We start from the raw sequence: 26,251 nt of genomic DNA, 5'->3' as shown, positions 1-26,251 counted from the left end.
GACGGGGGTGAGAGAGAGAGAGAGAGAGAGAGAGAGAGAGAGAGAGAGAGAGAGAGAGAGAGAGAAAGGAAATCAAGGAGATCGAAGTGATTTACACTGATGTAAGAATGAGAGGAAGTGGTTAAAAAACTATGTCAGATAGGGACAAAGTTTAACCTTTTTCACAGAAATGTAGGAGAAGATGTGGAAGCAAAATCAAAAGGCTAACAGGAACAAGTGTCATCATTCATCATAAAAAGGAAAGCTAGGGAATCTTCTCTGAACAAACGCGAACTCATGATTTTATTTTCACCATACTCATTCAATCAATCAGAATATATATTATTTATTTATTAATATTCTATTTCAAAAATTAAAACTAATTGTACAGACAACACGAAATATATATATATATTAATTATAATTATTTTAAAAATTACCATTCTCTGCATCCCCTCCCCATGCATGGCCCAAACGTGTGCCAGTAGATATAACCAAGCTTTAGGGAAGAAACTGCCACCATATCTACTGAATTTGTTCTTCAATTTTTGTCCATGGGTTTAATATTTGTCTTCTGCTGCAGGCAAGCCTCTTAGTCTTACCAAATATCAAAACTTATGGAGAAGGGAAACCCACATTGTAACTCTGCATTCTCAGAACCTATTAATTATTCAAAAGAAAATACAGAGACAAATTTATGTCAGCTGGGGCCCCCTATATACATACATATAACAGTTCATAATTTTATTATAAGAATAAGTACATTTTCATACAAATCTGTTCAAATTGCAAGAGAATTGAATATATTTAGACAAATTATATATAAAATGAGGGAATTAAGAGAATTTGATGTAAGAAATTAAATCAGAGAATTACCTGCAGGAGATGAAGGATCCATGATCAACTGCTCGTACCCACATTGCAATTAAGCAAATATATGCAAAATTAAACCCTGAATTGTCATCTTCTCCCACAGCTTTCTTGAGCTTCCATGGGGCTAGTCTCGGAAAGAGATGAGACTGCTAGCAGAGAAGGAAGTTCAAGAAAGCTGTGGAAAAGCATGACCAGGACTTGTTGAACAAGTTTCATTCTCTATCTTCAGATCTCACATCCCCATAGCACCATATTCAGTAGTAACACAGACATATATACTACTTACTGAGTGTAAGTAGTACTTTTTCTTTGTGTATGAGAGAGAGAGAGAGAGAGAGAGAGAGAGAGAGAGAGAGAGAGAGAGAGAGAGATATGAGGAACTGGGAGATGGGAGATGGCCATACAAAGTCTTTCATCTCTTGGACCACTCTACAGTATATAATCTGTCTATCAGGCTATCAGCTTTATAGAGAGAGCAGAGAGAGAGAGGGTGGGGTGAGTAGGGTTGGTTCACTCTGCTCTCTCATAACCCATTTTTACCCACCAAAAGCTAGCCTTACTTTCCTAGCGAGTGCGCAGTGGGGTATATCTTCTATATATAAATACGTCACAAACAAATTACACATATATGTATATTTATAAAATAAAGAAATGCTAACTTACAGGAAACAAATTAACATAGTTTTGAAGGAGAAACAAAAAGAGAAATGAATAATATTTCAAAACCATCACCATCCCCATCCCCATCCCCATGATCACATGCCTCCATGTGGTCAAGATCTCTTCTTATTTTATTGGGATTTAAAGGTATGGGTTGTTTATGGTCCCCCAATCCTTATGTTTTCTTTTCTATATTTATTATTAAAGGTAAATAATAGATGTTATCATGATCACTCATGATAATGTAATTTTCCATATTTTAGATATTTTATGCATTTGAAATAATATTGCTAGAACCAATATTGTAACAACTTATATGTATTTATATAGATCTTCTAGTGGGCTCATGAAAATTTATAATGTAGAAGATTTATGAGACATTTAGACTATAGTAATCTTGTATTTCTTGCACCTCTTTTAAAAAAGTGTAGAGAAATATCACTCGACTAATAATTATATAATTTTATTGATAATGTTTCATTTTCAATTGAAAAACAACAAAAGGACAAATATATTTAAAATAAATTAAAAAAATTTTACTAAATGAAGTTAATAGTAGCAAAAAAATTATGAAATCAAAATTCCCTCTTGCATGCCCAACTATTTCTACCACATTCAAGAAAAATTCTACAATGCAAACACCGCCTAACATGCAGACATTTTTTTTGGCGGATTTACATACTTTTCTATTACTAAGGTATAAATTCTCTATCATTAATATATTTGTATGACATAAAGTATTTACACGTAAATATGTTCTCCACATTTAATTATGTTTGTCTTTCAAACCAATCCAACACTTACCTTACGCGTGCGTGTGCTGTCATATTCTAACCTATTATAGAATGGTAGTAGATGATGAGATTTTTCATTAAAAACAAGATAAAGTAGCAATCTAAATAGGGTACATCCATTCAACAAAAAAAGAAAAAAATACATAAAAGTAGCCCTAACCTTCGCGGCCCTTTCAATTTTCATTTTTGAATGACGTTTGTGGGACATTGATGTTTAAAATTCATGTCGTTGGTGATGGGATAAGGTGCATCACAACATACAATATGGAGGTCGGATAACATAAGCTACTACAATCACATGATGTGCGGTCACTCTGGTCAGCGATGATGTGTTAAACGGTTAAAGTGGTGCTGGTGTTGGGCTATGGGCCCGCACCAACTGGCCCATGAGCCCAAATTATTACTAATCAATTTTTATTTTATTTTATTTTTATTTTTAACTCAGACCCCTCACCCACGGTTACATCAGTTTGATTTTTATGTAGTGTGCGCGTCTCCCCCTAGGCCATCCTTGTGACCGTTTTATCTGCTTCAATATCTTCACTCGGATTGTGGGCTTTAATGTTAGAGTTGTATGTGGGCCATGTGGGCCTTTTATTTAGCAATATCATGTGGCATACATCTCTTCCAAGAATCTTTTTTTTTTGGCCAAGACTTCCAAGAATCTTTTTAAACAAGCACAACACAAGTACACAACAGCCAACAGGCATCCTCTCTTTTATTTTTTATTTTGGTGTCTGAACGAATATCCTTTTAATTTGGGTTGGTTCGTCATTTCCTAAATCTAAGTCATGCCTCTTACTAAAGAAAGATGAGAAATATTCTCCAGATAAATTTTGAAAATGAAAAATTGAAATAAAATGTTAAAATTCCAATTTTTTAGAATCGAAATGGGAATACAATTTTTCTTAAGAAATTTTTTAATTTAGAATTGAAATACTCTGTTTCCGATATTGATATGGTCAAAACACATCCATCCTGATGAACCCATATTTGTTTTACCAGTCTTTAATCACAAAAGCTTAAATGTAGGTTTTTTTTTTTTTTTTTGGTGAGATAAAATAGAGAGTTTGTGGGTCAAGTTCGTACTCGATTGTATATAAATGGTTAAGAAGCCTTTGTTGCATTTCCCTTTTTGTCCCGCCAAAGGCGCTTCTCACTAGCATCTTTGAGACGTGCCATGATCTGTGGACATAGTCACTTGGACACTTGCCATTATTATTATTATTATTATTATTTTTAGTTCCGAAAGAATAAAAAGTGATGTGAAAAAAAAAGGAGTAATTTTTTGAATTCAAATAAAATTACGAGTACACATTTGACATTCCTAGCAATGGCTAAAATTCTGGGGGGGAAGTTTTCAATTACTTATTTACCCAATAATAATTTAAAAAAAGGAGAAATAATATATAGAGAGACAACATATAGAATTTAGTGGAAAGAAGACAAGATACTTGTTGACAAATTCTTCAAGTCACATCTATCACATCACAATGTCCTGATCAATACATCTTACTGCAAAAAAGAAAAGTCTTACTCCTCTTGGATACTTTGTAATCAAGTCCATGGCCATGGGGCATGAGCTAGCTATCATAACGTACATAAACGATGTGGTATATTTTATCTTTATGTCCAATAATGACCCCACACAAACGACCAATTGGGCCTAATTTGAAAAACCCAGATCGATCACAGACTTGCTTACCTTGTAAATGAGAGAAAATTGACCGAGAGGCGAGAAACAAGAATATCATAGAGTTGCATATATATATGTATGATTTGCATTGATCGATCTATTTTGATTTTGCAGGATGAACAGTATGGTAGGTCTCCTTTTTCTAATACTTTTCACTGCTGCCATTTGGTCATTGAGTTGTGCCATTCATCTATCTGTTGTGTGGTACAGAATGGGGCCAAAAACACCATAAAGCTGTGGCATCATTTTGAGTTTCAGGGAGAGCTTGAGGTGCCACAATGAAAACCCAATTCCTTTTATATGATGAATATATTTTTTAAAAAATTTACAGATAAAGAGACTCACAAATTACAATTCACTCAATTTTATTAACTACAATACTTTGCATTTGAACAAATATATCGTGCAATTACTGGCAAATTATACTTTAACCATTCTTATAAGAGTTAGAACTCTAATGCTTGTGTAATTACTCACAAACTATACCTATCAGATTTTTTGCTCATGTAAAAGTTAGAAGTTAGAACCAGACGCTTAGAGTTACATTTGGTCTTAAGCTCGTTCTTTACTAGCTAGTGAGCCATCTATGCATGGTAAATGATGATGATTCTTCCTTCCTTTTCATACATGCATGATACATAAACATACAAAGCATAAAATAAAAATGGTAAATTGTGCATGTCCTTGTAGTACTAATGAAGTGTGCAAACGAGCATGATAGTTTGGCAGGCTAGGTAGTGAGTGGCTGATGGATCCACCACCCAAGCGTGTGGGGAGAGGTGAGAGGACAAAGAGGGCAGAGGGAATGATAAGATGGTTCTGTTATCATTGTAAGATTGTGATAATTGAAGGGACCCACAACCCTAGCTAGCTAGTAGCTACGCTCCAAAATTCCAAATCATCAATGAATTTGTGCAATGTTATACCGTCATATGATACATGACAATTCAAGTGCACGAGCATCCTCATCGCCTCAAAAACATATGCCTCAAAAACATATGCAGCTAGCAGTGGTACGGAATATCAATATAACAACCGTATCATTCTCTTTTGCTCATCCAGTGAGAGGTAGTTTTGAGAATCAAATTGAAGAGAGCTTTCGGTTCTAACGTAATATTGAACTATCGATGAATTCATATCATTTTTTGTGTGACGGTTGAAAGTTAACGTTAAATAATAATGATGGACGGACAAGAATTAGAGTGAATTAAAGTGCATCATGTGGAATTAGGGTATTAGCCAATGGAAGAGGGATAAGGTGTAGAGGTGGGGACATGGGAATGGGGGTGGGGAAGTAATAGCTAGGTGCATGTGATTATCCCTTGGAGAGGAATAAAGCGTACGTAGGAACGGGACGGGATTGAAGGTGTAGTAGGCAGGGTAAGTTTGTCTGTATGCTTGAGATGGTCTCTGGTCATTGTCATGGGGTCACTCAACAGCCTGTTATATACACTACAAATTTAAACCCCTAAAACATAACATTACATTACAGCCTCAACATATTATATTATTATATCAAGAATTGCATATTTGATATTTTCCATTATTTGCACATTGCATCTTATTTGATTCTCTGTTTTGAGGGAGGCAAATTTTGAACAGCACTAGGATGGGCCCACCACTTGAACTGAACCAACAGTCTTATATATAAAAAATGGGCCCAAACCTCAATAATGATCGATCCATCATCACATGCATGATGCATGCATGCATGCAGTTTTGATTTTCATTTCAAATCTAGCAGCTACCTAGCTACCTAGCTACCTAGCACAGCAGCTCTCCCATTTGTTAAACAAATCGAAAACTCTACACACATGGGAGACATTGTATTCTTGTTTTTCACACACACACACAAACACTCATGGTTGTGTAAATAAAAATGAACAGGTGATAGAGACTGCGCAGTCTGAGCTAGAGCACCAACACATGTACCTGTTACATAATTCCACAAAGATGCGTGACAAAGCCTTAAAAGAGTTTTTGCAGATGGGGCTCATGCAAACAATGAAATCCTTATCTTCAGGCCCATCTCTAGCCCCATAGTTGTTGGACTTGTCTGATTGGCCAACTACATTTTGGGAGGGATCAGCTGATTCAGCTGGGACCTAATATTAAACTTTAATTATCCTTCAATTTCATTTTAAATCCATGATTAATTGAACTGTATATTAAACTTGCAAAAGGAAAGTATCTCCAAAAAAATTTGGCTATGTATTATATTCTTCTACATGTGTTGGTCAGGGTCTAGGCCCAGTTGGCCCACTGCTCCTCTGCATCCTTTTCTTCTCCTGGTCTCATACCAAACATTATTAATCTTGATAATTCAAAACTATTTGAACAAAAAATAAATGACTGGAGAGTTGGGCCACTGTGGAGTTATTTCACTGATGGGCTCAGTCCAAGTACTTGGCCCTTTAGATTGTGTGGAGTTTCAAGTCCAATTGGTTCTGACGGTTGATACTGGGCGGCTTCAGGACTACTGGCCGGGCTTTCTGTTAAGATTTCTTTTTTCTTTTTGGTTAATGAAGTGGAACTTCGCATCATGTATTGTTGTCCAAAACTGGTTTGAGAAATCTTGTATTGGAAAATTAATATTAAAAATAACATCCCCAACATATATACTTTGGTTACTTTGGTAGATAGGTAGCTAGCACTTTCTCAATGAAATTAAAGACTTGTTCTTTTTTGTGAAACTATCTTGATTAAGTGATGAGAATCAGATTCTTGGGATCGTTTCCTAGAAGTTATGGTCAATAAACCAGTGCAACAAAGCAAGGTATATGCTATAATAAAGCGAGTTATGATCATATATATTTAACGACTTTTGACCCAATATGGTGTTCCATAAAAATTCCCACTTCCATAGAGTTTTTGCTTTCTAGCTAAAAGCACAAAGCACAAAGCACAAACAGAGAGGAAATTCTACATTACTGTTACACTCCACCACCAACATTGATTTATTAATTTGGAACATTTTTAAACCCTTCCACTAAAGTACAAGCCAGGTCATCAACCATTCTCTCGATCTCTCTGTCTCTCTCACTATCACTCTCTTAACAGCTAGCTATATATGATTGGTATTATTGGTTCAATTTGGTTCAATGCTTTACCTGCAATATAGGACAACTAGACCCTCAATTAATGGTGTTTTGGGAAGGAGGTGGGGCAAAAATACTGCTTGTCGTGCTTGCTATATAGGGTGGAATAGTACAACATACACATCATTTTGCTCCACACATTAATTCAAGTGCCGACAGTGTCATACTGTCTTGTATCTAATTCTGTTTAATTATATCACATAACCAAAATGTAAAACCTTACAATTACGTGCATGATTTAATGAGGACCAGTTTTGGAGAGATTAACCAGAGGTTCAAGTAATGTAAAAAAAATAAAAAATTTAAGCTTCAATCTAAAAATAAGAAGTCTAATTAAAAAAAAAAAATTATGTGAATGTATATGAGGGGTTGAAAAAACTCAACTTTTATGATATGACTTCGACCCCCTAAATTTCTAAACCAACTCTAAATTTAATGCCACCAAAGATCTGAAAAAACAAATAAACAAATAAATCTTTAAATTTTCAACTTAAATTCAATGTATTACTTTACATATATTGAAAAAGACTAGTACTAGAGCCTAGAGCTACTAAGGGCTAGTTTGGTATTGCTGTGAGAAAAAACAGTTGTGAAGTAAAGTCAGCTGTAAAGTAAAACAGTTGAGTATTTGGTAAACTATGTTTTCAAATGTATAATTACTAAAATTGACATAATGCTGAAAATGCATTTCACTTATTTGTTTGGTAAAAATAAATTGTTTTTTTACTTGTTTTTGAAATTTTTGACTACAAATTTTTATTAGCATTAATTTTCTAAGAACAACATTATTAAATAAGTATGCCTATTATTTTTTTAGGTATATTATAATTTTAATCGTATAAATAAAATATCATAATTAATTATCACAATATAAAATATAACTAACAATGAACATATTGTTTAAAAATTATAGAAATCAATAAGAGTATTATGGGTAGAATAAAATATTCATTATTGTTGTGAGTCATTACAGTTTTCAAAAGCACCTAGAAACCTGCTTTCTATTTTTGCTGTGGGGAGTTGATAATTGTGGGAAAAAACAATTTTTTATTTTTTTACCAAATACCAAAACTGCTCTAGGTGATTAAAAATTGTCACACAGTATCTTTTGAGTACTCTACCGCAATCCCAAACGGTCTTTTAACTCTTACACTAACTTTAAAATTACAACCGACAATTTTACATTTATTCATTTTTAAATTTGCTTTACACCTCATTTATTTTGTCAGTCTGTCACGTTAGTAAGTGAAGTATTATTGCTTAAACAAATAGTATGCATGTCAGCTTTGTAAATATTTTTTTTAGCACTACATAAATATATGTCTAAGTAGTCACGTGACATATCAAATCATACAAAAAAATGTCATTTGTATGTATAATATTTTGCTTATTTTCTAATTCGACGCGGTTTTGTGGGATCAAAAGCTGACCAAAAACCGCGTAAACCCAAATGGAGTCTTCAAAGCTTTTGAAGTCACAAAGGATTCGATAAGAAGACAAAGTTCTCTTTGCCCCTCAATTTGTTCCTCCTCTTGTTCTTCTTCTCCTTCTTATCTTTTTCTTGTTGGTTGTTGTGGATCTCCAAGATAAAACAAAAATGGTGTTAACCAGCATACTGTTGCTAGCAGTTCTGTTTCTTGCTGGCCTTATTAATATTTTATTCTATTTCCCCACCAACAAGTTCCTTGCATGGTTTCAGTCTCTGTTTCAAGCCACCTCCACCTCCACTTCCACTACTACCACTCCACCTTCTCCCAACGACAAACAAAGGAATACTGGTAGCTCCCAAAACAGAGCAGAGGGGTCAGCTGAGCTTAAACAAGTGTTTGCTACCTTCGACAAGAACAGTGATGGGTTCATAACAAAGCAAGAGCTGAAAGAGTCGCTGAAGAACATCAGGATCTTCATGAGCGACAAGGAGGTGGAAGAAATGGTGATGAAAGTGGATGCAAATGGAGATGGGTTGATCGACTTTGACGAGTTCTGCTTGCTGTGTCAGTCCATGATGATGCGTTCTCAAGAGGTTAGTAGAGAGGAGGAGGAAGAGGAGGAATTGAAGGAGGCTTTTGGTGTGTTTGATAAGGACAAAGATGGGTTGATTTCAGTGGAGGAGTTGGGGGTGGTGTTGTGTTCATTGGGGTTGAGAGAGGGGAATAAGGTGGAGGATTGCAAGGAGATGGTGAGGAAGGTTGATAGGGATGGGGATGGTATGGTTAATTTTGATGAGTTCAAGAAGATGATGAAAGGTGGAAGACTTCTCTTAGCCCATTAATCAATTTTAAGTAGTCTCTCACTCTCTCTATTCTATAAGCTCTTCTTTCCAAAGCTGAGTAACAGAGTAAGGCCTTTCAACTCTGCCTCAAACAAACAATTAATTTCACTCCTCACACCCACACACACACACACACACCAAGATGTATAGGAAACAAAAAAGTCTTTGTGTCTCCACACTTAGTTTCCAGCCTTCATCTCAATTTCACAACCTTACAAAAATTAGGAGAGCAATAGTGCAGGGTGTTCTTCCTCTTCAACTAACCTCTCTCTCTCTCTCTCTCTCAAGTATTTTATTTTAACTTTTCATGGCAGACCAACTATCATGGTCTAAGCCTATAAGGTTTTAGAAATGTACTTTTATTTTCCATGTTGCTGTATGAATATCAGAATATGGGTTAGTCTAGTCTACGGTCTACCTTGCAATTGTTTAGTTTGAGCCTTACATCATTAAATGCTTTGTATAGTTTCAAACTACAACTACTGTGAGCAATTTGTCCTTTTCCTTGTATACATGAACTCAATTGCAAATTTCATGGCTAGCTGTAAGCATATGTGTCAATAAATAAACCCACAATCTTCGTTGGCATTTGCATTGAAAAGAAAAATGTCAAAAGCAACAACGATCTCAAAGCAAAAGCTATATAAACTATATATGTATTTTGGTCCCTACACCAAGACTTTGTGAAACTTTTAAATTGTTATAAGTTATAACAGAGGCACCAATATATATATATATATATATATATATATATTTTTTTTTTTTCTTTTCTTAAGAAAGATGCTCATGAAGAAGTTGACCCAATAGTGCGATTCAGAAAAATGCCGTCGTCCTGAAGCAATCCCAGGAGAAAGAGGTTAAGTTTATGACAAAAATTATCATAAGCTCGGATTTGGAGCAGAGCTCCTTCTATTTTGGCAAGTAGGCATCTTTTGCAAAACATAAGCTTTTAATCCCAATGAAGTCGCACGGTTATGAAGCCAAACTTGAGATTGATCAGATACCATTCAAAGATGATAACTAATGGCATGATCAAATCTCTCGATTGGTATGGCATGGAATGTACAAAAATTCAACCTGAGAAATTCGACAAAAATGAAAAGATTTAAAGCACATCTTCTCTTTATTAAAGTATAAAATACAATTAAATTACTAAATGTTACGTCCTATAAAATCTAGAAAACATCGACTGGTATGAAAGTTGCTCCAAATTAAAGACAGTGATGGACCAAATGGAACCAGAAGAAATCCTCCGCATTGTATTAGAATGAAACTATTTGTGTCTTCATCATAACAGAGGAAAGCCGCTCCATATATAGCCATCTGCATACCAATTTACCACGATTCTTTTTTTAGAATACATCAGGATGAAAACGCCCTGGGATGGAGCTGCTTTGTTGAGCTTGCTTCAGGTGCATTGTCAGTGCATAGTTGTTCACCTAATATGGTGTCAAAAGCATAAATAACTAGTAATCAGAGATTCAGAATACATGGAATTTAGAAAGACACAGTACAGTTTATGCAAGCAATGACTATTAAGAAGCAAGAATCAAATCTAAATGAACAAGGTAGCAAGGGAATTATGTAGATGAGCAGCTTTTATAAAGGCGACATTTTCATGTCATTTTCTCCCTAGGGGAGAGAAATATAAATAAGAGCAGTCTTGTAGTAGTTGACACAGAGAACAGGCCCAACCTACATCCAAGTATACGATTGTATAAACTGTTCCAAAGTTAATAGGTATATGAGCACAACCTCGAGTGTTCTCAACTGTTCCTGATACTGGGACACCAGTTGCTTCAGATTCTGCAATTCCTGGCCTCTATCTTCGTATTCTTTCTGACGTTCATGCTGAGTAGATACAGCTCGCTTTAGGATTGTATTTTCCTGAATAAGAGCTTCCACTTGTTCCTTCAGCATCATATTTTCCTACACCAAGGCAAATCAAAAGCTAAGCCTTTAGAAAGAAACCAGCCGTTATAAAATTTTACATCCTCAAACATCCCCAGGTTTTATGCAACAAACTGACCCGGGTAAAATGGAAAGATAAGAAGTATTACAAAAAAAAAATACATTGTATATACAACACAAATAATTATAAAACATCCAAACCTGGTGAAAGCTTTGGGCTGCCTCTGCAGTTGCACGTGCACATATGGACTTCTCCAAGACCTCAAGCACTCTTGAAGCACGAGCTTTAGCATCATCCATGTTGGAGGCACTCATCATCTCTCTAACAAAGAGCTCCACCCAGTCTGCTCCATGCATGGGAAGATTATTGGAATCTGATGGATCCTCAGCAACGGTAGCCTCTGCATTTGTTGCTAATGCACCTGAAACAAAATATTGAGATACTCCCTTTAGAGAACTGCCAGTGTCAAACTAGTATCAAGAGGACCAAAAACTTCACTTTTTGAATACAAATCACAGTATTATTCTTGAGGAAGGTGATATGAATGTTTCATAACATAAAAAACAATTAAACTTCCAAGAAAAAGCAACTCGTAAGGAAAAGAAAATACTGCTACAACCCAAAAAAACAAAGTGGTTGGAGTCTTGGAGATATCCTTGTCTAGGAACAGAAGAACATTCAAAAGTAAACTGGAAACATCCATAAATGTGAAGCCCATGTTAAAGTTGTAATATCAGGAAAATATCTATTCATACCTTGTGACTGGAGCTGCACATTTGCTTCTGATGCTACATCAGATTTGCCTGCAGCAGAGCCTAAACGCAGCTCATTCAAACTTCTAATAGCTGAATCCAAATCATTACCACATTCTTCAAGTGCTCTCTCCAAAAGCTAGGATAACAATTCAAAATGCTTAGTATTTTGTCATCTTAATTGAGTACATATGATACACATCCTCCAAAATTATAGAGAGATCTTCCATCAAGAAAAAAAAAAAAAACAGTATAAATATATGTGGGTTTCAATTACAGGACGTCACGAATCATCAACGCGATCAATGGCATTGAGGAGCATTATGCATCCGCATGATACAGGTGAAACGTCTTGTACATATATGCACACACACAAACATATGTATCTGTATGTGTATATATGCTTAATCACAGCCAAAAGATTACATCTTTGAGTGCAACAAAACAAATATAGCATAGAAATTAACGATAAACATGTCACTAACTCAACAAAACGCACAAGATTCCATTTGTAGTTTGACAATTGTGCTAAATTATGAGAGAGAGCTTGGTTTTCTCATCTATCGTAAAATAACTTTCAACGCCAACAACATAATTTAAATCAACAGCTGACTAAGCCCTAAAGATATCGACTTTAGGGATTGAAATTTACGAAAATTGAAAAAGATGACGAATCGAAACCTGGCTGTCCATGTCCGGGAAAATGGCCCTGAGGTGTTCGATGGAATGAGAAGCAAACGACGTCGGAGCGGGAGGAGAAAATCGAACTGGCGAAGAAGAACAGCGAATTCTCTTGGAGGAGACAGGAGGAGACGTTGAGGGCAGCTCTTCGAATATCGATGATCTCTTCCCGCACACGATGGCAGACATGTTTTGCCTTTCACTCTCTCTCCGCCGCCTCTTCCTCCAGCCTCCGCCCCCCCTTCCTCCTTCTCATGCAGCGCACCGTTTCGATCTCAATTCCCCCAATTTTCTTCCACCGATGATTTTCCGATCCAGATCGGACTCCCTTCAACCTATTTTTCAACTATTTCTATTTCTATTTGTTATAATTAATTGATTTTGTTGGGAGATGAAGAATTCTCTCTAGCATTTAATCGGCTCTGTCTGTGTGTCTGAGTCTGAATGCTTTGCTTTCCTCCATGGCTTTTTGGCCTTGCCTCGTCAGGGAGTTGATGATCGTGTAACGGCTGTGTAGGAGGAACGACCAATTGGATGAGGCCACGTCAGAGAAGGAAATGGAGTTTTTACGTTTTGTTGGATGCTATTGGGTTTTGCTTCAGGTTTTGGATGGTGGGATGTGTTTTGAGTCTTTTGACTCTTTTTGAGGTTTCTTATCTTGTTTGACGTTGCTTTATAGTTTATTGTTGGTGTTGTTCAAGGAATTGGTGCCGCCCTGGTTTGCGAGTCAATAATTTTTTTTTTTTGAGTGGTACTATTCCCACCCACCAATTCTATTTTCCCACCTCTTCTTTTGTTAAAAAAATAATTACTAAAAAAGACACGCTAAAAAAACAAAAAAAACTCAAACTGTCATGTTGGATTGCCATGGCAACCCATCTTCCATGACATTGCAGCACTCCTACACACTTATCAATTATCTTAAAAATTGACTATATATTTCAGAATCATAATATCTTAAATATATAAATTACAATTACAATTTACTAAAAAAAAAAAAGATTAAAGTTGCGATATTCAATATCAAAATTTTGCATGTACATAAATTTTCCGAACATAGTTAAAATACTTGATTCTTTATAAAACTAAGCACAACGAGTGCTCTTAATATCCATATTATTATCCAACCCATTTAGAATGTATATATATATATGACAAATAAGTGATGATTAGTATAAGAAACTAATTTATACTTTCTAGGGGTTGCTAACTAGGATTATAGATTAGAACTTCGTTAATTGGTAATTTGTGCAAAACTCGTGTAGATTTTTTTGCTGATGTCATGTTAGTTTTTTATTTTTTATTTTTCTAAGTTTAGGATTAGTGTTAGGTCAGAGAAAGAAAGAAAAGGAAGGAGAAATGCTTGGGGCAATTTTGGAATAATGGGGGGTGAGATAAGTAGATTAAAAAATTTTAAAATTCAATGGAGGGTGTGGAAATAAGGTGGGTTGGAAAATAATATTGAGGGATAGGAATAGTACCATTTTTTTTTTTAAAAATATTTTTGGGTGGGCTAGGAAGGAAGATTGGACTCATTTAGGCCCAACCCGACTAAATCGAATGTGGGGGACATGACTGAGCCCAAGCCCATGTGTATTTGCATCCAACCCAATTTGATTTTCATAGACACAACATAAGGTAGATGTCTCTGGAGGCCCAACCAACTCATGCTTCCCGAATCAATTGAGTAAAATAATGCTATTAGACTCTCTCTCTAATGTTGTGGGACACAGGTGAGTCTCACCTCTGTTAAAGAAATGAAACATAAAATGATCGATTAAGATATGTCTAAATAATTTTATTTCAATCACTATAATTGCAAGCATAATTGTGGCGTTTGACAAGATAATATATTAGATTGTTTAGCAAGACAACATAGAATGATATAAATTTGGTGCATAATATGTGTTTCAAGTGTTTCATATATTCATGGTTCCCATTCCCATGGTTTTGCTTTGAGGCTCGGAGGCAAACTAGTATCATTGAAACAAAAAAAGTGCAAGCAATATATAAAATTGGGTCTAAAATAGAGTGGCCCAAAAGATGCTACCAACCTCCACTCAGACGAAGTGATGATGGGTCTAGCTTGTCCTGCAATCACACCCAGTTGGTTTTTGGCTTTTCAAACTGAGATCATGTGGTGGAAACTAACTAGTCAAGAAGCTGCAGCTTCGCATCACCTATCCATCAATGGCACCTAATTGTTTAAATAGTTCCAAGGATGATGATGTTGATGTTGATGATACTAACATATATGATACATGCACATGGAATTAACCATATATGCAGGTTGCACGTACAAGTGGTTCTCTGTTTGGGGTGCTAGCTGTTTATACATATCAACAGGAAGGTTTTCAGGTAGTGCCCAAATAAATTTGATCACTTTAAAACATACCCTATTACTGAATATGGTTGATGGATCTTGTTAGGTTATAACCTAGCTAGTTTTGGGTAAGGTACATGAGATCTGATAGAGCCTGATCGATCATATGCATGAATATGCCTGATCCTACATGTTGCCCAATGGGTACCTAGTTACCTAGTTACCAAGTAAGTCCAATTCAAAAAGGGCTTGGTATATTCGCAATGCAGTGCATATATATATTTGTTACTCCGAAAGCATTAATTTCAAGACATCTTGATCATCTTTCTAGTTTCTCCCACACCAATTTAGGGCTGGGTAACTTTATACCTCTGAAATAGGATATCTTGTTTGCCCATATGATGATCTTGAGTGGGCTGCACTAGTCAGTGGTTAGTGTCCTCTCTCTCTCTCTGGTGGGGCCTACAGTAAGACCCACACACTTAGTGGGGGCAATGGGTATAACCCCTTTCCAACAAGGCCTTTGTCAAGTTGCAAGGCACAGTGTAGAGGAAAAGGAATATGATCTCGTATTGCTTTTCTTCATCAGCCAAAGCATCATAGAATACAATTTTGTTTTATGGTTGGTTGGTTGATGAAATGACCTCTCACCAAGCACCCCCTTCCCCTCCTCCCCCACTCACTCTCTCTTTCTTTCTTCCCTTTAAAAAGGCCCTTCAAGAAAAACCCACCTATGATAAGCCTCTTAATTAACCACCCAATCCCATATAGCTAGGAATATATCTACACTGCCATTTGAGAGAGAATGATGGGATTGCACTCAAATATGCTCTTGACTGTCTTTCTATTAGTTTTGACCAAACAATAATACAAGCAACAATTGTTTATCTAAGGGCACTTACTAATTTGACCCTTTATTGGGAAAGCTTTTAGAGATTAATTTTTACATATTACAAGCTCCTTGTAAGGAAAGAAGTCTCTGCTTAGGTGCCAATGACATTGACATTGGCACCCTTCATCTGCAATACATATTATTCAGAATTCTGTCAGGCCTCGTGAGTCAATCTACATGAAACAATTTTGCATCAATCATGCATAAAATTTAGTCAAAGGCAAAGGGTCCCCAAATTTATTACTCCTTTTCTTAGGTAATGAAGAAATCAGAAATGATATTATGGGAAATATTACTACTACAACAACCTGCTTTGTTCTCCCGTCTCTTTGAAATCAAGATGGTTGTTTGGAGCATCAGTTTATGAGCTTTAATTGAAGTAGTAATTGGTTTGAGATGTATGAAATGAGAGTAGAAGTTCTAGGTTCACATTTTCATAAAGGGAAAAAAAAAACATTAAAACATATCTTAGTTATGATGTTAATTTACTTTATGTCACCTAATTTTTTTTTTCGTGTTTAAAATTATTTATTTTTACCCACTAGCTATTCAGATAAATAATTTATATATATATATAAATAAAACCCAGATAAATATTTTTTCGTGTTATTAGAAGTTCTTTTGGATATATATAAAAAGTGTTATTAGAAGTTCTTTTAGCATGCCATTTCTTATTAATTTACAAACATGCATATAGTTCATCAAGGATAGCATTTTGAGATATCCAACACTAATACACTATTCTCTCAAAAGACATGATGGGTTTCACTTGATTGCCAAAACTAAACAGTTGCTAGATTGGTAATTTTTGGTAATTTTCTCAAGTGAGGAGAGAGAGAGAGAGAGAGAGAGAGAGAGAGAGAGAGAGAGAGAGAGAGAGAGAGAGAGAGAGAGAGAGAGAGAGCATCCCCCACACAAAAGGTGGTGGCAAAAAAGTTCTTTTTGTACACACTGCGATGATGGCGATGATGATGTCTGCAATCTCCAACAGCAGCAGCAACACCAACACCAAAAAAACCAACACATATTCCCCTCTCTCTTTTTTTCTTCTCTATACCACCACTCTTATTTCCTCCTCTTTACATCCATAAGCATGGTTAATCTGTCTCTGTTCCCTCACATCCCATGCAATTTTGCTGACAACCCATGAAAGCTAAGACCTTCAAAGAGCCATGGACAACAAGTGTGGGTGCTGGGCTGTCCTCAAACGCGGCGTTAGTGGTGCCTGCAAGTCCTCTGCTTCCAGAGACTCTGCTAACACTATCCCTCGTACTAGTCTTGTTTATGATGCAGGTATTGTTATAATAACATGTCCAGCTAACAGCTTGTGTTTTCATTGTGAAATTTTTCAGTTTATGGGTTTTCTTAAAGTGTTTGAATCTTAAAGATTGATCTAATTGTCTCAGAATGCTCCATTTCTTATGGGTGTGCACTGTCTTCAATTTCTCCCAGACTTTGATACTGCACGCTCTCTCTGTCTCTCTCTATGAATTTTACAAACAATTCAATACAGCTCTAGTGTTCTTTTCATCTGGGAGTGATTCTATCCTCAGTTTTCCTCCCTTTTTTTTTTTTTTTTTTTCTCTGGACAGTTTCAAAATTTTGTGGTTCAGAACAGTCTCTGCAGTCTTATTTGTATTGGGGAATCATGATGTAGTTGTAATTTAGACTACAGATCTCAAACTTGGTTTCTGCCAGTTCTCTCTAAGATCGGCTAGCCTGTGCTCTAGACACCAAAGATTGTCATCATTTTTTTGCCTCTATTTCATTCTCAGCTGAAGATTATGAGAGTGATTTATACCTGGTGGGCTGGTTCCTTCTGATGGATGCATAAATACTCTTCTTTTTTGGTACAAAGCAGGCCAAAGGGGAAGGGGGGGATTTGAACTGTGGCCTAGGTTGTGGGTAAATGCTCTCCATCACTGAAGCTACAAGCCCCCACCATAAATACTCTTCTTTGGTTGATGGGAAACCAAAGTTTTAATCTTTATGAATTGGACGTAGGCTTCATACCACTTGATATGTCATTAGTTTCCCAAATATCTGCAAAATTTGAGTTTTCAGGTTTTCCCCCTTTTAATAATCTCTTTTATCTCAATTTGGCTGCATAAGTTCAGTCCTCTTGGAATATTGGTTGAAAATGATCTATCTCTGCAAAAATTGTATTTTGATGTTCTTTGTTAAAATGTCTAAATCAAGCAATAAAAAGAGTTGTGTGATTGTTACAGCTCAGTTTTGGCTAACACTCATTCTGTTGTTACAGCAACGGAAACCAGATATCTTAACGCTAGCAATAGGGACCTCTTGCCCCCTAATGAAGCTCAACTATCCTCTGACACTCCCAATCCACCACCATCAGATGAGGAGAAGTTCACTCGCCAGTTGCTCCAATTTACTTTTCAGGAGCTAAAAGCTGCAACCGGGAACTTCAGACCTGATAGCATTCTTGGAGAAGGCGGATTTGGATACGTCTTCAAAGGTTGGATAGAGGAAAATGGGACAGCACCAGCAAAACCTGGTTCAGGGATTACAGTAGCAGTTAAAAGCTTAAAGCCAGATGGTCTCCAAGGCCATAGAGAATGGGTGGTTAGTAGAATATATGCCTTGGGTTAGTAGATTATTGTTGATAGAGGATTGTCTTTGAGGCACTGAAAATTGGGAGGGTGACATGTGGCAATTTCTTTGATGCAGGCTGAGGTCGACTTTCTGGGACAGCTCCACCATCCTAATCTTGTAAAGCTTATTGGGTATTGCATTGAAGATGATCAGCGTCTACTCGTTTATGAATTTATGACCCGAGGGAGTCTTGAAAATCATCTTTTCAGAAGTGAGTGAACATTTTCTTACCTGTCCCTCCTTCCCATCTATGTTAGATCTCTTGTAATGTGATTGATTTTGGAATTCTCCACTAAAAGAGTTGTTAGGCATAATAAATTTCCCATTTTTAATATTGAAAATTTTGTCTTGTAAGTAGTAATATCACAATGAATTTCAGTTTCCTGTTTACTAGGCCATTTTTGCCCTGAACATAAAAACTGAATGTACTTCGATCTTTTGATGGGTGTTTCTAAGTTCTATTACCTAATACAAATTCAGTTCTAATGTATTACTGCAACCTAATACTTTTTTATCTAATGTACACCAAAGATTAGTGCCTTACTGCAGCATCTTTCTTTTGCCATCACCTTTAGCAATTTGCTTCTACTAATGATTTAATTCGTACTTTTATATGATATAGATGCTGACTTTTCAAAAATTTTGAAGGGACTATACCTCTACCATGGTCCAATAGGATTAAGATTGCACTTGGTGCGGCAAAAGGATTGGCCTTTCTCCATAATGGTCCAGAACCAGTCATTTATAGAGATTTTAAGACATCCAACATCTTGCTTGATTCGGTAGGTGCTTAATGGTATTAACAATGTTGATTCCTTTGCTTAAATGATTCAACAGATTGGGTTTTCTTTGTAGGAATACAATGCAAAGCTTTCAGATTTTGGTTTGGCGAAAGCTGGGCCTCAGGGGGACAAAACACATGTTTCTACCAGGGTTGTTGGAACATATGGCTATGCTGCTCCAGAGTATGTAATGACAGGTAAAAAAGTCATCGCCGATAGTTTAAAATAATTGGAGCTTTTTAAACTCTGAGATACAGTACAAGCCTTCTGTGAGAATTAGTGGTTCACGTATGTCCTATGGGAAATTGAAGTTTTTCGCATCCAGATACTTGGAAACACTGAAACAGATGCTTCAGAGTTCAAATCTTAAAAAGATATTCATATTGAGTTTCTTGTTTCATAAGAAATTTGAGATCTAACAAGTACAATTTTTGTTTCCTTCATTTTCCAGGACACTTGACATCTAAAAGTGATGTTTACAGCTTTGGCGTCGTTTTACTTGAGATTTTAACAGGAAGAAGATCAATGGACAAGAAACGCCCTAGTGGGGAGCAAAACCTTGTTGCCTGGGCTCGGCCACATTTAGCTGACAAGCGAAAGCTTTCCCTCCTAGTGGATCCACGCTTGGAATTGAATTACTCCATTAAAGGGGTACAGAAAGTCTCACAGTTGGCTTACAGCTGCCTTAGTAGGGACCCGAAATCCCGCCCTACAATGGATGAAGTTGTGAGGATTCTTACTCCATTGCAAGCTCTTAATGACCTCGCTATCTTATCTCATCACTCTCGGTTATCTCAACAAGGAAGACGCAAGAAGAAACCTGATGGAACTCACCAGCTCACCTACAGCCAATCTAAAAGCATCAGAGATTCTCCATTAAATACTGGCAAGCAGCAACGCAGATGATGGGCGGTCAACCCTTTCCTTGACTGACTCAACTATTTTGAATGAAACAAAGGTACTGCCTTTGTTAAATGGGTAGTGTGAGGACAATTTTTCATGCTTGTGTAACTTTGGGGTGTATGAAGTTTTCCAGAGCCAAAGGGACAATGGAAGAGGAAAGATGCATGAGATCCTTTTCCTTAAACCCCTGCATTAGGGAGCTAACCATCACTTTGGAAATTGGAACGATGTCACGATTTGCCTATGTTTCAATTGAGATATATCTTGTAATTAGATAAAACCTCTTGTTTCGAAGATTGTCAGTTGCTTTGAAATTTTAAAACTGCAGTTTTTTTTTTAATCTTTTCCATTCTGCAGATTCTGTTATCAAATAACGCATTCCCTTTTTTGCTAACAAAATTTATAACGTTTCCAATATGCAATATATTCTGTTGTTCAACTACATGTTGTGTATTCCCCAAATTCAGTCTGAACCCAAATCAGTGGTGAATTATGGGGCACTACACAACCTGGTTCCGAGCTTTCCCTATAAAACCTTTGCATCTAGCCAGGTCATATATACCTAAGACAAGCTACCATCATGTTTCTTGAGCACATATACTTTCTACAAAGTTGCAAAGCATGCATGTCTTTCTTTATTCTGCGCATAAATTTCTATGACATAAGCATTTGGAAAATTGACTGTTTTTGATATCCCCTTTAACTAAAATCTTTTCTAGCTTTAACTTGTTCCCTTGTAAAAAGGAAAGGATACAGTGAAGCTTTCTAGCTAGCAAGTAACAGGTGAGAGGGCTACCTAGCTATATATCTAGTCATAGCAGCATACCATCTAAAGCATTGTAAAGTGACTTTTTTCTTGACAGATATTTCACCCATCACTACAAGTCTACAACCCAATTGGCAGTTACACAATCTGGAGTTTCAGGAACTTAGTTTTAGGCCAGCCAATATAAAATCTCAAGGTGTACAAGGTTCACCAAAAAAAAAATGTGTATATAATAAAGTAAGCAGAATCAGTATAGTTCAAATTCTGCACTTCACAAAATCATAGCTATTATTTTGCTAATTGAGCTTGTCACAGTTACCTGAAATTTTGAGCTATTTTTTTTTCACTTTATTTCTTTTATTGAACTTGCTATAAAAGTGTAAAGTAACATACAGAGCAAGACAGATACATATATATATCCTCTGAAGATCAGTGTCCAAAATTCAATTCCTACATTTGTATAAAGCCTCGGTCTCCTTTGATTTCCCTTCATCATGATTCATGACATCGATCGATTGGTGTTTGAAGCAAAATGGCACTAACCAAAAAATGATGAAGGGATTTCTCTTGCATGCACCACTATCAATTAATATGTCAATTATCAGTGGAAGCATTAAATGGATATGCTTTATTCTATTCATGATCGATCATAAGCTAGCTAGCTGTTCATTAGCTGCAGGGCCATTCCATCCTTTATTAGTCTCTTTTCCCGGCCAAACTTAAATAATGAAAGATGCCGAACAAAAAAAAGCTGCACATTTTACAACAACACAAATAATTAATTATTTAATAGAAAAGTGAAAACTAAGCAGCAAGAAAATCATTCCCATGAAATTGGAATTCAGGACTATATGTATTATATATATAGAATAGTAGAAATTTACCTTATCGCCATCTTTGATTCCAAAAAGTCGGATATATGCCTTGTAATCAAGTAGTTTCTGACCATTATAACATAAGCAAAAATGACCCCAGACATGTGCCCTGCATCATCATAAACACACACACATATATATATAATTAAATATACAATTCAGAAATCTGTATAGTAATTACATTTTGAATTAAATTAACCATGCATGAACCCATTGACCCACAATTTGATAATATTATGTAATTTATTTGAACAATATATTCTAATTACTGTGCAGAACCCAAATCCATAAAAGGCATGCAATACAACATATATATACCATGAAATCATTTCATCATCTGGTGACTGATTAAAAACACACTTCACTGCCTCTTTAAGTTCGGCCACTGTCGCCGTTTTCGGAACATTCACCTCTGCCTCCACAAAAAAGACGAAAATTAATTAAACCAAAATATAACATAATTCAATCGATTCAAATACATATACATACATACATCCAAATTAACAATTTCATATGCATGCATGCATGCAACGCATATATATGTACGTCACATTAACAAAGGAATTAATTAAGCATGAGATCATCATACATAAATTAATTACCAAAGCTAGAGCCGTCCAATTTGATAACAAAGAGTGTAAGGGGGTCTTGGGGCAGTTTGCGGTAAGCAAGACTCTTCCGAAAGGCGCCGATGATCAGCAGTCGTCGGGGCGATGTAGACTGGCAGGCATTGGTGATTGTCAACTCCGGTTCACGAGTACCCATGGTCAGCTGCATATTTCTTACACAGAAGATTAATTACCAACTAAATTATGATTACGAATTCAATTAAAAATCCTAATTATGTAATTAAACCCTCTCTACCAGCTGCAGCCTCAACAAGACGTGCCCTATAATAACAGAATATTGACCGGTGTTCCAATTACTGCATATATTTGCTAGTTACAAAACTTTTGTGGACTGCCTAGCTAGCCTAAACTAACGTACTAAGAGAAATATCAGAATTACCAAAACTGTTTTGAACGAGTCAAACCCATATCTGACATCAGTTTTTAAAGGTTCCAGCAGGAGTAATTAGGTCCATGCATATTATATGAAGTAGGTATGATAGACCCATTAATTTCTGAGAGCTAAATGCTCGATTATTTTGGGCCATACATCTTTAGATTAAACCCTATATACACGGGGTATGTCGATCTTAAAGTCATGAGCTGGGTTGGTTGCCAAATGGTTGTTCAAATGCTCCAAAGAAAAACAAAAACAAAACGTACATGTTAGATTGTTGTCTGTCAAGTGTCAACGCATATAATCAAGTTGGGTTACGTACAGATCTAATTATCTTATTCGATCACTCTTCAAAGGAAAAGCAGTTACCAAATAACAAAAGCAGTTAACCCATAAGCAGCAATACCACCACAAGCAACACTAGCTACAAACAGAAAAGTCAAAAACAGATCACAAAACTCAAATTAACAAAAAAGCTTAAGCTAGATAAAGTACTTAAATAAAAGAAAAAAAAAAAACAGTTTAATTCCTCATTAATTTATTTCAAAGTTTTAATTGCAAGACTTTGCCATTTCATATTCGATCGAACTGCTTCCATAATCAAATCAATGAGTAACATCCTCCTCATATTAAGAAAACAAAGAAATAAAAAATAAAAAAGTTGTCATCATATGACTTTGCTTAATTATCTCATCATAACGGCATGCCCTAAAATGTTTTCCTCAGTAACCATAAACGACGTGCCGCTTTTGTTTTATAGGAAAACAATAGTACATGTCGTTATTTTTACATTGCATAACTTTCATGTCCTCCTTTTTTGTTTGCTACCATCCACGACATGTTGGCCCATTTCTTAAGATATTTCTTCTCATTTTGTTTTTCTGTCTAGAGAGGGAAAAAAATCATTTTGAGTTCCAAATTGGGGAGAATCAAACTCTCCCTAAATGAGACCCATTATTGTTCTACACACTATATTTGTTGATCACATCTTATGTAAAGAGCTGAGACCTATTAATATCATCTCACCCATATATGTACGAAATATATCAATCAACAACTAACACGCAGTAGACTTAATTTATTAGACTTTTAATTGCTATATATGTTAGATTATTTGTTGAACATGATCAACAACTATAGACGTTTATATTTAAATGAAATGTAAAAAACAGTTGACTTATTAATTTGACTGGTTAATGATTGTACAAATGTATAGAAATTAACAAAAAAATGTACATGAAAGCATTAGAGTTGAAGTTTAAACCACAGTTCTCTTGATGATCAAAAGTATTAAACCAGGCATGCATTCGAACCACTAATCAACAGTACGTTATAAACCTAATAGTGCATATTAGAGAGAGAGAGAGATTTCATATCTGTTATATATCCACCCCAAGAGAATGGACTGCTTGGAACCAGAGACTAAAGCATGGAGCTAGCATCTGTTGGGGGAGCAAGGGACAAAAAAAGAAGACATTATAAGTAGTGTACATAAGATCAAACAGAAGTTCTTTACATGAAATATGTCATGTAAAGCTAAGATAAGATACACATTCATTGTGGTGATCGATCAGATCACATTAAGCTAGCTAAAACATGCAATATATACCATGCAAAAAGTTAAATTAATTAACAAGTACTTTATTGAGGTTTAGAAATTAATATGGAGAAAAGTAAGTAACTGATCGATTATGAAGAAGCAATTAATATTTATATAAGAAAGTGATATTGGCGCGGCTCAATCTGAGATCAATTTACGCCTGCAGCCTTGTGTAAATCTGTCTTCAGATTGAACCTCACCAACATCGCTTTCCATCTCTCTCCTTTAATTCTCCCACACACATATCCATCAAATTCTTTCTTTCTTTCTTTCTTATAATGAGAGAAAGCACATAAAGCAGAGGATATATGTTCTTTCACACCATGAACAACCAGAAGCGTACATGCATCAAATCAAGCTGTTCAAAACATGTGGGACTAGCTAGCTAAAGAGTTTGTAGCCTTCTTTTTGCCTTTTAAGCTTAAGTTTGCAGGGGGCGGTACCACTTACCTAAAAAAAAAGGGGGAAAAAGTAGTTGAATAAAGAAAACCAAATCTGGTCCCATGTTGGTCAAACCAAATTAATTGAAAACATAACTATAATTAAGCAGATAGTTTTAGGTAATTCCCAGTAGGAAAATAATATTAAGGTGGCTGCTAGCTAGTTTGGTGGAGTGGGAGGCCAAACTATATAGTAGATTAATGTAGGTGCATGTGGAGTTGGGGCCAGTTAATGTTGTACTGTTGAAGTGGGACTGGGATATGATTTCCAAAATATCAGTGATTCATTTACATCCAACTAAGCATATATTATATCCTGTCAAAATGCATTTTAAGGGCGATAACATTTTATATTCAAAAGCAGAAATAATGAAGACATAAAAAATTAAAACCATAGCACAAGCATCACATAAAAAATCAAATATATGAGGTTTAACAAAAATCAGAAGACAACCCAGATGGATGTATATACTTTTTGTTATATATGTTTCCAAATATATATGGGTTCCTGGTTGAATTTAGAAAGAGTGGTGATTGTTGGCTAGTTTGGTTATGGATGTACTACAGTACTGAAAACAATCAAATATATGCAGAGTTTCTACAAGCTAGAATTCATCAATTGGGGTTCAGAGAGTTAAAGATCGAGCTCATGATCCTATATGGCATGGAAAGAAATTAACAACCACATATTAATTGGACACAACATATATGGGGGAAAAACAAGTGATCATATGATATTTGTGACAAGGAATGAAGTGTTTGGATCACAGAGAGAGAGAGAGAGAGAGAGAGAGAGAGAGAGAGAGAGAGAGAGAGATGGAGGATTAGTGAAGAGGGAAGGGGTGGAGAGGCAGAGAATGTATACTGGTAGGTTTTGCCTCGGGATGGGAAGGTGGAAGATGAAGAAGGTGAGTGGAATGATGTGAATGGGGAGCAACAACTTACTTTAGGGTTTCTCATGCTTAGTTTGTACTCAATCAAATCAACATCCCCCCTTCCTTCTCCTGCGCGCATGCACCTGAAAATATTCCTCTCCACCAAAATGCCCAAACAACTCCTTTTCATTCCACCCTCTCTCTCTTTCCTACAATTATCATTAATCTATATTTTTAGCCCCCACCCCCGCCCTCACCCTCACCCTCACCCCCTTTTCCTTTTTAATTAATGTCATGCTTGCAGCATTGCATCAATTAATTAAACCTAATTATAAGAATAAGATGCTTGGCTTATATGTATACGTACCCCATATACATTAAACCTTTAATTTCCTAGCTTTTCTGTTTTTTCAAACAATACTTACTAACGAAATGGGTCCTTCAAGAAAAACATGAA

At 35.9% G+C, this 26,251-nt stretch overlaps 3 protein-coding genes, 1 long non-coding RNA gene and 1 pseudogene across 4 annotated transcripts; 2 read left to right on the top strand and 3 right to left on the bottom strand.

Annotated features, from left to right (window-relative positions):
- Nucleotides 1–254: 254 nt before the first annotated feature.
- On the bottom strand, nt 255–1,317 carry LOC147285662 (uncharacterized). Its single transcript, XR_015122402.1, has 2 exons — nt 856–1,317; nt 255–639 (listed from the first exon to the last, which is right to left on the bottom strand). It is a non-coding gene; the product is annotated as an uncharacterized LOC147285662 (long non-coding RNA).
- A 7,213-nt stretch (nt 1,318–8,530) lies between these two features.
- Nucleotides 8,531–9,907, top strand: LOC147285661 (calmodulin-like protein 3 pseudogene; annotated as a pseudogene).
- A 557-nt stretch (nt 9,908–10,464) lies between these two features.
- LOC147285660 (Ubiquitin system component Cue protein) lies at nt 10,465–13,317 on the bottom strand. Its single transcript, XM_086245515.1, has 5 exons — nt 12,718–13,317; nt 12,040–12,175; nt 11,485–11,705; nt 11,128–11,301; nt 10,465–10,811 (listed from the first exon to the last, which is right to left on the bottom strand). Exons 1-5 carry the CDS (start codon nt 12,904–12,906, stop codon nt 10,725–10,727), a joined length of 807 nt encoding a protein of 268 aa, XP_086101641.1. The 5' UTR covers nt 12,907–13,317; the 3' UTR covers nt 10,465–10,724.
- Nucleotides 13,318–16,849: 3,532 nt separating this feature from the next.
- LOC147285659 (serine/threonine-protein kinase PBL35-like) lies at nt 16,850–20,569 on the top strand. The gene is made up of 6 exons (XM_086245514.1): nt 16,850–17,225; nt 18,196–18,518; nt 18,624–18,759; nt 19,197–19,330; nt 19,404–19,527; nt 19,782–20,569. Exons 1-6 carry the CDS (start codon nt 17,105–17,107, stop codon nt 20,234–20,236), a joined length of 1,293 nt encoding a protein of 430 aa, XP_086101640.1. The 5' UTR covers nt 16,850–17,104; the 3' UTR covers nt 20,237–20,569.
- A 903-nt stretch (nt 20,570–21,472) lies between these two features.
- Nucleotides 21,473–22,851, bottom strand: LOC147285658 (U11/U12 small nuclear ribonucleoprotein 25 kDa protein-like). The gene is made up of 4 exons (XM_086245424.1): nt 22,477–22,851; nt 22,193–22,286; nt 21,884–21,983; nt 21,473–21,750 (listed from the first exon to the last, which is right to left on the bottom strand). Exons 1-4 carry the CDS (start codon nt 22,649–22,651, stop codon nt 21,658–21,660), a joined length of 462 nt encoding a protein of 153 aa, XP_086101550.1. The 5' UTR covers nt 22,652–22,851; the 3' UTR covers nt 21,473–21,657.
- Nucleotides 22,852–26,251: the final 3,400 nt, after the last annotated feature.

This window comes from Dryas octopetala, chromosome 5 (assembly GCF_963921425.1).
Source record: "Dryas octopetala chromosome 5, drDryOcto1.1, whole genome shotgun sequence".
Taxonomy (NCBI): Eukaryota; Viridiplantae; Streptophyta; class Magnoliopsida; order Rosales; family Rosaceae; genus Dryas; species Dryas octopetala.
The sequence above is the reverse complement of the archived record's forward strand: the minus strand, read 5'-3'. Positions and strand labels throughout refer to the sequence as shown.